The sequence below is a fragment of the Kogia breviceps genome, chromosome 2 (assembly GCF_026419965.1).
Source record: "Kogia breviceps isolate mKogBre1 chromosome 2, mKogBre1 haplotype 1, whole genome shotgun sequence".
NCBI lineage: Eukaryota > Metazoa > Chordata > Mammalia > Artiodactyla > Physeteridae > Kogia > Kogia breviceps.
The window spans coordinates 62,193,542-62,208,514 of NC_081311.1; the positions used below are offsets into that span (position 1 = coordinate 62,193,542).

General features: G+C 51.3%; 1 protein-coding gene across 1 annotated transcript in view; it reads right to left on the reverse strand.

Annotated features, from left to right (window-relative positions):
• The window catches only part of CDH23 (cadherin related 23), a 466,374-nt gene that overhangs the window by 220,491 nt on the left and 230,910 nt on the right, over window positions 1-14,973 (reverse strand). The window contains exon 11 of the mRNA XM_059054180.2: window positions 975-1,087. Coding sequence (XP_058910163.1) covers window positions 975-1,087 — 113 coding nt within the window. The remainder of the gene's footprint in view (window positions 1-974; window positions 1,088-14,973) is intronic.

Below are 14,973 nucleotides of genomic sequence, written 5' to 3' on the forward strand. Positions count from 1 at the left end.
TGAGTTGGCGCTGGGACTAGGGAGCAGCTCTCCCCATTGGAGCTGCCTGCCTCCGTAGAAAGGGAGCAGAGACAGGAGGGGAGGCTGGGAGGGGGCCTCGGGCTTGGCTCCGGATGGGGGAAAGGCCGTGTTAGCTTGCCCTCCCCCGCTGGTCCACATGTGCACATCTGGGTAGAGAGGACAGAGCCAGTGGGCGAGTCAGGGCTAATCAATCCATCACTGTCACAGGCCTTTTCAAGGTCAAGGAGAGCAACGAAGGGCCAGGCTGTACCATCCTTCCCATACCAATGGAAGGGCCTCCTTCTCAGAGCCCCTCTCCTCAGTCCTTGTACCACCCCCTCCTCTCAATCGAAGGCTGGGGTTGGGGAGGACCCCTGTGGCCCAGGCAGCATCTGTACCCTAAACGGGTTTCCCAGGGAATGCCTCAGCAAGTTATTGATTTTAATTAAAACCAATCATGAGTGGCAGGGGGCTATGGCTCCATCACACTTTCCAGGGTGGGGACCACCACAGCTTCTGCCCCCTGCCCGTTGCATTGCTGTTTCCTAACCAGGTAATAGCCCCAGGGAAGCCACAAGAATTAGAAATGGGAGAAAACCCCAGAAACGAGGTAAACCTAAGAATCTGAGTGGGCTATATTAGAACTTGAAATCATGGGATAATAGAGAGGATCACGGGGTGTGCACCCACTCGTGCCTCCTCACCCCTGAAATGGGGATGAAAGTTGCAATCCTCTGCAGTTGTTGATAAGGGCTGAGAAATGCCCAGCAGAGGGCCCCTGACATGGCCCACATGTGACAAGCGTTGGCCCTTCCTGACAGGGGCCCTGAGCACAAGCCCCAGGAATCAGTGCAGGGTAAGGGAACAGAAGTGACCCGCCTCCTGGACCCTCCGCCTGGGCACCGCTGGAGGCTGGCACCACAGCGTGGGCATCCCCTCTACCCATGATGGAGGTGCTCACTGCCCACTCTCACCTTCACAGTCAGGATGAAGCCATGGCTGTACAGGGGGTTCTCCCGGTCCAGCAGGCCGTTCAAGGTCAGTGCCCCGCTGATGTAATCCAGGGCAAAGATGCTGTTGGTATTTCCTGCAAGAGGGAGAAGAATTCAGGGTGTGACTGGGGCCCAGGGATATGGGGGATATGGGGCTGGGGCCAGGGCTCCTCTCTGGACATTAAGGACTAATCAATAACTTAAAATGAGGGCTGGTTCCAGGAGTACTGCAGAGAACTCTGGGGTACAAAGGAGCACATGGCCCAGGCAGCAGATGGCCCTGAATCACAGGATGAGAACCTTATGCCCATTCAATCTTCCTCAAGGCTCTCTGACTGAGTCAAGGAGAAAGTCTTGGTTTGGTGCTTATATGTCTTTAACAGCCTGTCTAACACTTGCTTCTTTTCCTTTTTAACAGAGAGAGAGCAGGCTTCAGGCTCAGAGCCTTTCAAAGGGAGCAGTACCCAGTGAGGAATCAGTGACTGCTATGCCTGAATATTCGTGCCCCCACAGAATTCATATGGTGAAATCCTAACCTCCAAAGGTGATGGCATTAGCAGGTGGGGCTTTTGGGCTTAGGTCATGAGGGTGAACCCGTCCTGAACGGGATTCGTCTCTTATAAAAGAGACCCCGCAGAGCTCCCTTGCCCCTTCCACCATATGAAGATCCAGCAAAAAGGCGCCACCTGAACCAGGAGGAGGGCCCTCACCTGACCGTGCTGACACCCTGATCTCGGACTTCCAGCCTCCAGAGCTGTGAGAAATAAATCTCTACTGTGTATAACCCACCTAGTCTGTGGTATTTTGTTATGGCAGCCACAGTGGACTAAGGCAGTAGCCTTGTTTTGTTCCCCTTGTGCTTATTTTTACGGTCATTTCCTATTCTATTCTGTTCTTTCTAGTCTATTCTATTTTACTCTACTTTTCTATATGGCAGTGATATAAAGTATCCTTTTATGATAAATATAAGTTAAAAACAAAATTCAATTTTAGAAGTATTTATTAAAATTGAAAATGTGTATTTAAAGTACTGGCAAAAATCACGCACAAATGGCACTGGCTCAAATGTACCCCACCCCTCTCTCACCCACCAGCTTTGCCTCATGCTGCCCCACAGGTACCTGGCCCTCACAGTGGCTTCCGCAGGTTCCCCAGATCCATTCCTGCCTCCTGTCTTTCATCGTTCGCCTTGTCTCTCAGCTTCGCTGCCCTTCCTCCCACCCAGTGCCAGCCCCTCCTCCTCTTGCTCCAGGAAGATGGTCCTCATCTCTCTCACTTACCCCTCTGGCCCTACAAGGCAGTAGCTGCTGCTCTGTTTGTTCCCCAGTTGCTTCCTGTGTGTTAATGTGCTCCTTTCACCCAGCCTAAAAGCCCCCTGAAGATGGGGGGCTTCCACGACCGTTCCTCAAGGTACCTGGACAATGCTGGGCACAAGGTGGCAAGCATGTTCCTGAAGGATGGCTGCTTCCAGCCCACCTGGGCCCCCTTACTTGCCCTTGTGCCCTTCTCATCAGGCTGTGAGTTCACTGGGAAACCCTCAATTCCACGCCCCTCTCCTCCTCATTAACCAGTGTGTTGGTTCATTCAAATACTCGCTCACTCACGGCCATTCATTCACATATTCAGCAGTCCCCTGGACGGGCTGTCCTATGGCCAAGCCCTGAGCTTGGCGCTGTGGGGGACGCAGAGGTCACTCTGCCAGGATTTCTGACCCTGAGGCACTCGCAGCCTCGTAAGGGAGCTCTGACACCCACAAGAATCAGCATCTCAGTTCACAGCAGGGAGAGGCTGTTCACACACAGGAAGGTTCAAAGAAGGAAGGCTTCATGGAGGAGGTGACATCAATTCCTTACACCACTGTCTAGCTGTGTGACCTTGGGCAACTTATCTAACCACTTTGCATCCTGGTCTCTTCATTTGCGAAATGAGGATAATAATGGATCTATCTCATAGGGTTATGAGAATTAAATGAATGGGAAAAAATATATACACAGGTACAGGCTTCGAACAGTTCCAGGCACAAAATAAGGACTTCATAAATGTTGTTTGAGCTGGACCCTGGAAGACAGGCGGGATTGGGGAAGGGGGTGGATGGACATGGTTTCCATAGGTGGGAACGAACATCCAAGCCTCCAACACACAAGGTGGACACCAGTATCGCCCATGGAAGCTGCTGTATCTCCCTGCTCCGCCCCTTCCCCAGCTCTAAAGGGATCCGCACACAGGCTCATATCCTCTCTTGGATTAACTAGGGCAAAAGTAGAGGGGAGACAACGTCCTTCTCTAACTTTAGGCTCTGAGGCAGGGGCCGTTCTCAGCCCCCCTGTGCTGGCCGGCAAGGTGGCCCACTCCCAGCCCTCTGCAGAGGTTGTCTGAGGCAGGGGAGAGACGGCTGCTGACGGCAGAGCCCGGCTGGGTCTCACGTCACTCTCAGAGTGTGGGCTTTGGGGACTCTGACCTGGGCCAGGCCAGGGAGGGGACGTCACTCCAGCCTCCACCTTGCCTAAGGCTTCGGCCTGCGGCCTGGGTACCCTCCCGCGGGCTTCTGTACAGCTGCCCTTGTGTAGTGGGGAGGAAAGAGTTGCAAGGAGGCATATACATGCATGAATATAAAGGAGTTTTTTTAGTTAGGAATTCTGCTGCTGGGGAAACAAGAGGACATGTGCTTTCATCTGCTCATCGTTAGCTAATCCACGCAGCAAACAATTACTGAGCTCCTACAGTGTACGTGGGACACCATCCAGTGGAGGATGTAGCCATCAACCAGGCATTCCCGTGACAGGGTGGTCAGTGCTGAGGTGGCTGAAGCATGGACAGCGCAGGGTGCTTTAGGGGCTGGGTTCTCGGAGCCCCTAAATGCTGAGCTGCAGGGCTGCCCTGAGGCAAGACCTCCAGCCTCTTGGCTCTCACACCCTCTTCCCCACCACACACACAGGCATGGGCCCCGCCTCCTCAGCGCCCCTGTCCGGCATCCCATCATTCCAGAGTTTCGTATAAATGTATTCTTCCCAATAAAGGAAGCTATCAATGTTTACAGGTGATTCAACTTTTGTCTTTGCCAGTTTTTTCCTGTAAGTCATTCACAAACCAGAAGCCTCTTGTCGAACGATGTGCTGTGGCTTTCAGTTTGGAAAGTAAGGTTATCACCCCTGGCAAACTCAGTTGGGTCCCGCACTCAGCACCTTTGCCCTACCTGTGGCCACAATGCCCATCCCCAACTCCGAGTCTGTCCCCAGAACATAAAATACCCATCTCCCAGCCTAGGCACCTTCTCCAACCAACCTGCAGGCAAATACCCCTCAACTGGTACAACAAATTCAAACTCAAGGACCCTCCCGCCCAACACACACACACACACACACACACACACACACACACACACACACACACAAACACATTCTTTTTCACACATCTATCTGTGTGGAGAGTTCACCCCTCAGCCTCCTGCAAAATGCAGTGACTAACTGCCAGGACCAACAGTCAGAAAGGGCTACACCCAGGGAGCTGACAAGGCCATCTAAGTGAGTCAGTGCCTCTGATCTTCCTACTGTCACCATGGCAACATGAGCACTCACTGGGATGCTGGCTTGGGCAGGGACAGGAGGTGAACCCTGTGCCCCAAGCAGGGCAGGTCTCATTCAAAGACTGATTGACTGATCAGATCACTCATTCATTCCAGTTCATATCAAGCACCTACTCTGTGCAAAATGCTAGAGAATCAGCAGAGAAAAGCAGGCAAGGTTCATGCCTTCAGTCTCACACGAAAGATCTGCATTCAGAATAAAATACCACTATTGAGTGTATAAGAACTTGCTAAGCTAAGGCCCTTGAAGGAAAGCAACGTGGAACAGAGAAGCAGTTATGCCCTGAGTTCCAATCATGGCTCTGCTACTAGCTAGCTGGGTCACCTTGGTCAAGTTACATATCTGGGCCTCAGTTTCCTCGTCGATAAAATGGGAGTAATAATAGTACCCACCCCAGAGTGTTGCTGTGAGGATTAAATGAGTTAATACAGTGTCTGGCACATAGGAACCTCTCAATAAATGTTGGCCGCCTGTCCTGCACCAAGACAGCCCCATGGACCGTCTCCTCCACCCACCCCCACCCCAGGAGCCTGTGCCTAGAGCTTTCACCCAGCGGGAGCACTAAGCCAACCCATCCTCTTGCTAGGAGAGCCTCACAACCAAGGGCCCAGATGTACAAGGTGGCAGCCCTGAGGTCAAGGCTGAGAACAAAACCCTCAGGTCCACAGGGCATCGCATGCAGGGTTCTGGCCTCGGGGTGGGTCACCACTTCCTTGCTTCCCTCCTTTATCACCACCCTCCCACCATCCTCCCTCCCCCGGGGGGCCGTGGGCTTGGAAACCATACACATAAGTTTCTCTGCTATCCTGGAAACTGATACCACCCTGTCAGCCCTCTGGCCTCCCAGACACTCTTTATCCAAGTCCCATGGGGACCAGGGGGCTGGGGGTGGCTCACTGGGGGATGCCTTTCACCTGTTCAGCTCCCACTGCTGAGCAGAAGGGCAGCTGCTTTCCCTGGGTCGACAGGTGCTGTCCTAGGGGATGTACCTGGTAGGGGAGGGGTCCTTGCAGGGAGTGAGGCTGCACCTGAGCACCCTAAGACTTCTGGGAACTGGTGACTTAAAGCGTTCACACAAGGGAAGAAGCAGGTCATTCCTATAGCTCTGCTGGTTCTCTTGTGGGACAGCCACATCCTCCAGGAGCTTCAGGCATCGAGACCTCTTCATATTTGCAAGAGGGAGGTTGAGAAGATGTGAATCAAGTCTGCAAAAGCACAAAAGGCTGCTGAAGGGAAGTCACAGCCCTCTTTCCCGTTTATTAAAAATTAGTAGCTACAGTTTGTTGAACACTTCCCTGTTCCAGGCACTGAGCTAAGATGTTTGCACAATTAGATTACTCAGTCTTCACAGTAACTTTAGAAGAAGACACCCTGTGTTACATGTGAGGAAGCAGGCTCAGAGAAGTTAAATAACTTGTTCAAGGTCACATGGCTGGTGAGTGGCTGGCCTGGAGTGAGATCTACGCCTCTCTTTTTCTCCCTGCAGGCATTTGCCCTACACACAGTAGGTCTGCACCCACTCTGTACCTGGCCCGGTGCTAAGGGACAAGGAACAGGGTGAGACAAATAAGAGATTGTCATCCTTCGTAGAATGAGGTGGCAAATAAGTTGCTTTTTTCTCAAGAGGGAGTCCTAGTTAAAAACCCTCTACGTTCTGAAAAGTTCTAGGTAAATTCCTCATAAAATGATAGAGTTTTATGTAGCAGCAGAATGTCCACGTGGCGATGTCCTCCAGGAGCTGGAGGGGAGGGGTGGATGGGGACTCGAGTGGGAAGACAGGGGCTGCCAGAACAAAGGTGGTGACATATATGAGGCATTGGCAAGCCGGCCTTTAGGGCACACCTATGGCTCCAGTGAGGAGGCACGGGAAAATATAGATAGAAAGGCAGTGGTCAGAGAGGCAGATGGGAAACCAGTATAGAGTCAGGTGCCCAGAGGCAGGCCAAGGGGAAGTTCTGAGAAAGAGATGGCTGACAGGGTCAAACAGTGCTGAGAGAGACTCAGGATAAGGAAGATCTGGCGAAGGTCCCCCATTTGGATCTTCAGATGCCTCTGGAGGTCAGACTGTGAGATACAGTGGCTGAGGGGGGGCCCTGGGGACTGTTACTACAGGTGCTGCCGCCCGGAGTTCGGTGTAATAAACAGGGAGAGAGGCCGAGTGGCGGCTAGAGGGCGCAGCAGAGTCAAGCAAAGGGCTACTGTTTCACAGATGGTCAAAGGCAGCGGGAGAGGGAAACTAGATTGGAGGGTGTGAAGGTGAGGGTAGATGGTCAGACTTGGAGAGAAGGGGGGTGGCTCTCTCTTTGGGCCTTGAGGGCTCACCCTCCCACCTCCTCCTTCCTTCAAGGCTAGCAGGCTCTCTCCTTCCCCAGGCGCCCCTCCTCCCGGCCCCTGCCAAATCTCATCACTCCCACATCTTGTCCCCTTGTTATCTCGCCCGGCAGCATCTTGACCCATGGCAGAGCTGGGTCTGGGAGAAAAGCAGTTTAGTGAGTGGCTGATGGTGCGTGTGGGAACACAGGCTGATGACTTTCAATTGCTTTGTCTGCTCCGCTGGGCTGACAGCAACCCACTCTTGCTGCCCCCAAGTTAAAGGAAAACCAATGGCTCCCACCTTGGTCCTGTCTGTTCTTAAGGTCCATTACCAATGTCACCAGCCTCAGGAAGCCAGTCCTGGAGGTTGCGCCCTCTCTCACTCCACTGAGCCCCAGAGCTGGGCTGGCACCCTCAGAATAGCCCTGTGCTGTGGGACCTCCCTGGTTCTCACATCCAGAGACCCAGCGTCGCCTCGAGGGTAAGGGCTAGGGTGTCCTGTTTCCGTCCCCATGGTACCCAGAACAATGCTCATCACCTATCTGTTGAATGGCCTGAAGGTTCTTGTCCCCCGCCCCCGGTAGGGATTAGGAAGGGTCAATGAGCACACACTAGGTGCGGGCATACTCTGAGTCTGGCCATGCTGGGCCATGGGGATGAGAAAAGAAGAAAAAATAGCCATGCTTATGAGGAGCTCATGATCTAGCTGGTCTTCTGGGCCCAACTATCATTCCACTCAAATGCTAGTTGCTGAATGGATGAGAGGACTGGTGGGACCCTGATCCCTCACCTGGCCTCTGACTCGTTTACCTGGCCCTCCCCAGGGCCAGGGCCAGGGATCCTCCCCAGGGAAGTGAGCAGAACTGGGATACGTACCCCCTTCCCCCTGGTGCTCCCTCTTTCAGCTGTAGTCTCTGCCTGGAGTCTGTTACATCAGCACCCTAGTGAAGACTGCCTACTGTGCGTGAACTCGAAGGATGCAAAAAAGACCTGAGCACCAACAACAGATCTGCCAGTTACCAGCTGTGAGACCTCCTGCAAATTGTGAGCCAAACCCCTCATCTGTAAAGTGTGGATAACAGCTCCCACCTCACGGGACTGTGTGAGGATCAGGCGTGATCATGTATGTAAAGCACCTACAGTGGTGCCTGTCTTGGTTCCCGTCCCTTCTTTCCCTGCTATGCCTGTTTTCTGAATACAAGAATTGGACCAGGTTAGCCCCAACTACGGCCCATCTCATCCAGAATGAGTCAGGAGGGGCCCTCCCCACAATATCCAACATGCATTGTGCCTGGCGCTGTGCAAAGGTGTTTTTTTTTTGGTATATTTATATAGGATGTTATGAAAAACGTGAATGAACTTTTTGGCCAATCCAATATATTTCAATTTTCACAAAGCTCCCATGAGATAGGTACAATTATCCTCATTTTCCAGATGAAAAAACTAAGGCACAGAGGATAACTGGTCCTAAGTCATAGCAAGGGGTGGAACAAGGAGTTAAACTCAGCTCTCACTAAGCTAAAGAGTTCATGTCCTACCCAGAGGCCCCTGGATTCCCCCTGCCCCCCCACCAGGGGTAGCTGTTAAACAGCGACGTGTGTGCTGTGTATGCCGCCTGGGCCAGTGGGACAAGCTGGGCTGCAGGCCCATCGCTGTCCAGTGGAGCCGTATAATTCTGACTGGTACAGACTGTATCACTGCATAATGAAAATTGGGAGTCAGCCTGAGATATGGGCTTTGGGCAAGATATCTTATGAATTAAAAATTGTTACTTAGCTGCCTGCTGACAAAGGGGTCCAAGTCCCGGGTGGCACCTGGGCTGGGCTGCATTGAACAGCTCTGTGATCAACATATGGCAACCAGCGGTGTGGGTTACCTTGGCTTTCTATCAGAGAAGGAGATGCAGGCTGAGAGCTTGTTGCCCCACCTAAGGACCATCAGGGAGGGGGCAGATTAGGCCTACCCCCTCTCCAAAGCTTTCCCTGAAGCTGCCTTGAATGCTCACCCTGCAGATCTCTGTGGGTGCCTTGCCTGCATTCACGTCTCAGCTCAAAGGTGGTGGTGACCTTTGAGGGGGCCTCAAAGGAAGCCCTCTCTAGTCACCCCACCATCCTACTCTCACCCTCATCACTCTTCTCTCCCTTATCCTGTTTTATTTCCTTCAAACCACTTCTACTTTCTGAACATCTCTTTTCATCTGTTAATGTGTTTGCTTATTGTCTGTCTCCCCACACTGGAATATAAGCCCTGGGAGTGCAGGGACCGGTTTCTCCAAGTGCCCCTGGTGATACATAGTAGGTGCTCCACGAAGGCTTTTGACTGATGCATGGGCTGCAGCAGGGGTGTCAGGGCGCCATTCTGAGGCTAGTGTAGGTTACGGGACAGAATGGTACCAGGGTGACTTATAATGTCACACATCACAGAGACCACAACTGCACCAGGGCTATGAGGAAGAGTCAGCCAATTAGCAATTCCAACTGGGACTATCATACCCACCCTACCACAGCGACATGTTTGTGTGAGCTGAGTGCATCTTGTTAATTACAGTTATTACCGACCAGTCAGGGAAAGACGATCTTTGAGCCCCCAGCAAGCAGGTGGGAATTGCAGTCTGCTTGTCTTGTAGGCGTTTCACCAGAACGACAGTTTTCATCAAGCTCAAGTACACCAATAAATGATCACCTCTCGTAATAAGACCACAGACTGGACTCTGACTAATCTGGCTCCAAGTTATGAAACATTAACCTGAGTAGCCAAGGATAGTAAAGCCTATTATGTTAGGGTTGCTAAGGGTCAAGCCAGGCCCCCTCACCTACAGCAGCATCCAGCTCCCCACCTACAGGGAGAGGCGGCCCCTGGTCCTCTGATGACACTTTAGTGGGGATCAGCAAGACATTGCCAGGGGCCAGGGCTACGATCAGAACCTCCTGATTTCCTGAAAAACCTTTATTCTGTAACCAGGCGAATTTCTCCAAAGGGAATAATCATGGCTGTGCCCACAGGTGCAGCTCCCCGGATTTTCACCGTGGTGCTGTTTACTAAGGAAAACTGGGAACAACCTAAATGTCCAACAATAGGGATTAATTACGTTATGATATGAAATTCGGTCATCCACTAAAAATAATGTTGCAAAGAGAAGTTTGTGACTTGAAATATATATGTTTCAGACATTTTCCCCCCAAAGGAGTCATAAAATAGCATAGTTCCATAAGACACATTTTTTGTTGTTGCTTAAAATATATATATATGTAGAAAAAGGAATGAAATGTTGACAAAATGTTAACAAAAATGATCTCTGATAGTGATGTGAGAGCAGTGTTTCTCAACCTCAGCTTCCCATGACATTTGGGCTGGATAATTCTTTGCTGTGGGAGACTGCTCCATGCATTGTGGGGTGGTTAGCAGTAACCCTACCCTCTAGCCACTAGAAACCAGTAGCACCCCTTCTCCCAGTTGTGACAACCAATAAACCTTCAGACCACTGCCAAACGTTCCCTGCGGTGAGGGTTGGGGGGCCCAAAATCATTCCTGGTTGAGAACCATTGTTCTAGAGCCATTTCACTGTTTCCTTTTTGACTTATGTGAATTATACTTGTAAAAATAATTAATATAAGTACCTTAAAGAGTAATCCCCAAAGTTCTAGATCTCGATAGTGGTGATGGGTGTACAACATTGTGAGTATATGTAATGCCACTTTAAAGCAGTAAATTTTATGTTATGTATATTTACCACCCAAAACCCCCAATACTTGATGATGTGTGTCTATGTGTTCTAAGTTGGTGCTAGATGTGGGCTGAGTCGGAAACGGATTCACATTAGTGAGTAATTCTTTCTCTACCTGGGTTACCACCATGACTGATAATAATTTGCTGAATTTAATCTCCCTGAGGACAGGAACCTTTCCCACCATGGTCACTGCTACCTCAGCCGAATGAAGGAAGGGATTTACTCAAAGAGGAGTTTGCAAGGTACTGGAGAGTCTGAACAGCAAAAGATAAGGTCTCGGTGCCCGGGTGGCATCGATCTAGGCGAGGAAGCTCACGGGGCCTGGGGCAGGGGATCCTCCGCCAGGTCTTGGAGGGCTGGGTTTGGGTCAGTATGGAGAGGGGGAGGGCATTCTGAGCAAAGGGCTGGAGGGGACAATCACTTCCAAAGTGGGGAGCCAGTGGGACAAGCGTTCACACGAAGTGGTGTCAGGAGTGGCTGATGCTAGGAGGCAGGACCCTTGAATGCCGGGGAAGCAGTTTGGAATTTTGTCCACAGCCGTGGGGAGGCCCTGGAGGCAGGAAGGCCTGTTGGTGGTGAGAGCATGGACTGGGTGAGGGCAGTGAGAAAAGGAGCAATAACCAGGGCCACTTATTGTGGGTTCTGAGCACTTCCCATGTATTGGTCAATTACTCGTCATGGCAACCCCACATGCCAGGTGGCATCATCACCATCATCATTGTTATTCCCATTTTACAGGTGAGAAGATCAAGGCACAGAGAAATTAAGTGATTTGCCTAAAGTCACACTACGAGTAAGTGGCAGAACCAGGATTCAAGTCTGTCTAACTCCAGAGCCTGGAGGCTTAGTTCACACACCAGGCTGCCCCCAAGAGACAGGTAAGATGCATGCTTCTGCTCGTTGGCAGAACAATTCTGAGCTCACTGGACTCTCAAGACACCCTGCAAGACCAGCACTGCTATCAGATGAGTTAACTGAAGCTCAGTCAGGGAAGTGACATGTCCAAGAACACCTGGTTACTTAGTGACCGGGCTGGCATTAGAACCTGGGTCTTTTGAGTCTCAGATGGCCCTCCTAGCTGCCGTGGTCTCTGCTGGGTGGGGCTGGTGCTCCCTTGGCTCTGGGGGCCAGAGACTGGCCAGGAGAAGAACAAGGCGAGGAGAAGGGAAAAGAAGGCTGAATTGCTCACTTGACTGGAGGCTGGTTACCTCCATGACCCTGGGCAGGTGGGCCCAGAACACCCATGCCCAGCCTCAGCAGGAGCCCCTCCTTGGGCCAAGAGTGGGCGCTGAGGTGCACTGGGTCCCTGGACCAGCCCACATAATTCACCTGAGGCTTGGCATTCAAGAGAGCGTCAGGGCTCTGGGAGATTTACAGGCTCCGATAAAGCCATCTCAGCCTGCACATAAGAAGCATTTGATATTTGATGATCTGAAAGGCCTTGTCCCAAAGGGGGAGTGCGAGGGGGGAAGGAGGAGGGTTTTCTTAAGAAAACAAAGAGGACAGTGATGAGATGCCCAAGGAGAAGGAAGCAGGAAGGCGGGTACGTGCTGTCATCCTGGTGAGGCCATCACCCCCACCTCCAGCACCCCTGCACGGATCCAGCACTGAGACATGGGAAAGGCAGGCCCAGGGGACGGGACTTCTTGGGGAGTGGGGCACCAGAGACCACCTACCACATTATAAGGCCTCTCTAATGAGGCACGGGGTGGGGGTGGGTGATGGGTAATGCCCCCAGGGAACCCACCATCTAAGGGGGAAGACTGGCCAGGCCCAGGGGAAGGACAAAGCATATATATAAAGAAGCTGACTGAAGAACTCATAAAGGACCTGACTAGATGCACGCTTGTGGGCTTGTGGTCCTTTCTGAGCCTCAGTTTCCTCATTGGGGGTGAGAATACCTGTCCTATTCACTTGGCTATTTGGAGGTTCAGTGGGATAAGGGACCAGAAAATGCTTTACAAACTGTAAAGTGCTGAGCCTATGCTGGGTATGTGTCAAGGATAGTGAACCTGGTGCCTGGGGCAGGTGGAACTAAGCAGTGCCTGGAATTTAATGATGTTAGACAAGAAAGACTGGCGAAGACGGGCAGGGTGGGGTGCAATGCCAGCTGTCGGTGCACACTGAACTTGGTGGAAGAGGAGGCTCGGCACTCCTGAACCTTCCCTTCCAATTCTATTTCCCAGGGTCTAACCTCTTCCTCTAAATGCTGCTTGTTCAGTTCCTTGTCTTGCCATCATCGTGACTGGGAAAAATGTCGGCTTCGGAGAGCCCTGAGTTCGAATCCTAGCTCTGCTACTTCCAGCCACGTGACTTTGGGCAAGTGACCTCACCTCTATGAGCCTCAGTCTCCTCACCTGCCGAATAGGGATGATAATAATAGAAGGTGCCTCCTGTGGTGGCTGGGAGGAGTCAATGAGACGACAAGCGTGGAGCTGGCGCAGAGCAATGCTCCCTGGATCCCCGCGTCCCCTCAGCTCCCCTGCCACTTTCCTTCTCTGAGTGCGGATCCCATAGCTGCCCCTTCTTCGGCCCCAAGTGCCTCAAGTTCCGGAGTGAATGACTTTCAAATCTGGGAAGGAGAGCCCATCACACACACCTTGAGCTGGGTAATTTATGAATCAAATTGTGCTCCGTCAGGGCTCCGCAGCCCAGAAATAGATGTGGTCAGACGAGGTTCAGGGAGCCAGCCTCAGACACAGTTATCTTCATAGAAACTGGCTACCAACTGGCAGAAGCAGCCCAGACAACTGACCTTGAGGGGGGTCCCTGAGGGCTGAGAAGCCCCCCTCAATCTGGTCCCTGCTGAGTCCTGAAGAGAGGAGGGAGGTCTGCCTGGGCTCAGGAGGATAGCTGGTGATCCCGGGTAAGTTACTTTACCTCTCTGGGCCTCAGAGTCCTCTCCTGTTTAAAAAAGAGGGGGCTTTTCTATGGCAGCGGTTTTCAAATTTCTTTGTTTTAGTAGCAAATCCTTTAATCAGACAAAATCTTCCCCAGAATCCCAGTATATAAAACAACCAAAACCAGAGCTAGCTGCCCTGGCTGAAGCAGATGAGGGGTCTATGCTGGAGTCCAGCATACTTGGCACCCCCATGACCCCCAAAAGGGGCCCTGAGGGATGGGGTTGGGGGCTTGGGGATTCAGGGAACTTGGAAGTCCCCACGGACTCTTTCAGTATTAGGAGTCCATGGTTGTCTACAAGTGCTTAGCCAAGGATGCACGGCCTGACATACCATCTGGGTTACCCGAGGACCAATAAACGCTGACCAGGCAGGTTAAGGTAAGGTGTTCAGAGGATCAATATTTTTTCATCTGGGTCAGATCTTTTTGAAAAGGGCAGATGTTGTAGTGCCTAGGACCAGGGCTAAAATCGCAGCATCATTCCTCATAAGCTGTGTGACTGTGGGCAGGTTACCTACCCTCTCTGCGTTTTAGTTTCCCTGGCTGTTAAAGGGTAGGGGTAATAGTTTGTCTCATGGAGCTGATGGGAAGACGAAAGCAGGTAATGCATCTATTTAGTTCAACACATAGTAAGTGCTCAGTAAATATTAGTTGTTATAAATTCTTTTGGAGAAGGAAGGAAACTCAGCACTCGACACATCCTTTGCAGCTTAAACCTCATTGATTACTAAACTGAGGTGAGAGGTAAAAAAAAAATTTGTCCCAAGTCACATGGCTGGTAAGTGGTTGAGCTGAAATTTGAACCTACAGCGTTTGATGGCAAAGCCTGTGTTTTATCTCCTACTCCTCCCTAGAATCACTGCTTCTAGAAGGCCCCACCAGGAAAGCTCCAGATTGTGCCAGGCCCAGTTTCCTGATGTTGGAGGGTTTTCCAGCATCTGGTCAGTGACTCAGAATGTGACATCAAAGCAGATGTTTCTGATCAAGGAATGATGAGGTGGGCAGGGGGGAAAACTACAGATTTACTTAAGTACAAAACCCACTTGACAATGTGGAAAACAAATATTGTGTTCTACTGAATATGAGTCAGAATCATCATGAAAAAATGGCAAATTCATCCTTCAGGGTAGGAGCTCCCATTGTGAAAACTGGAAGGTTGGGGTTTCCCAGAGGGTGTCCCCGGGAACTCTGATACCTGCAGTATAAGGAAAGGCCAACTTTTTAAAAGTTCTGTGGTCAAATACATTTGGGAAATGCTGAACAGGCATCTTTGCCGCAAGACTTGTTAGAGGCTTTAATGGGCTAATGTGGCTTGTAACTTGCCAGGACAAGGATGTTGTGATGCGGCGTCTTTCCAACTTATTTGGCTACAGAATCCTTTTTGCAAAGGCTCTCTTGAGGAGTGGTATGGGAAACCCACTGCCCTCCAGCGGGCTCTCTGAGCATGCAAGGTAGA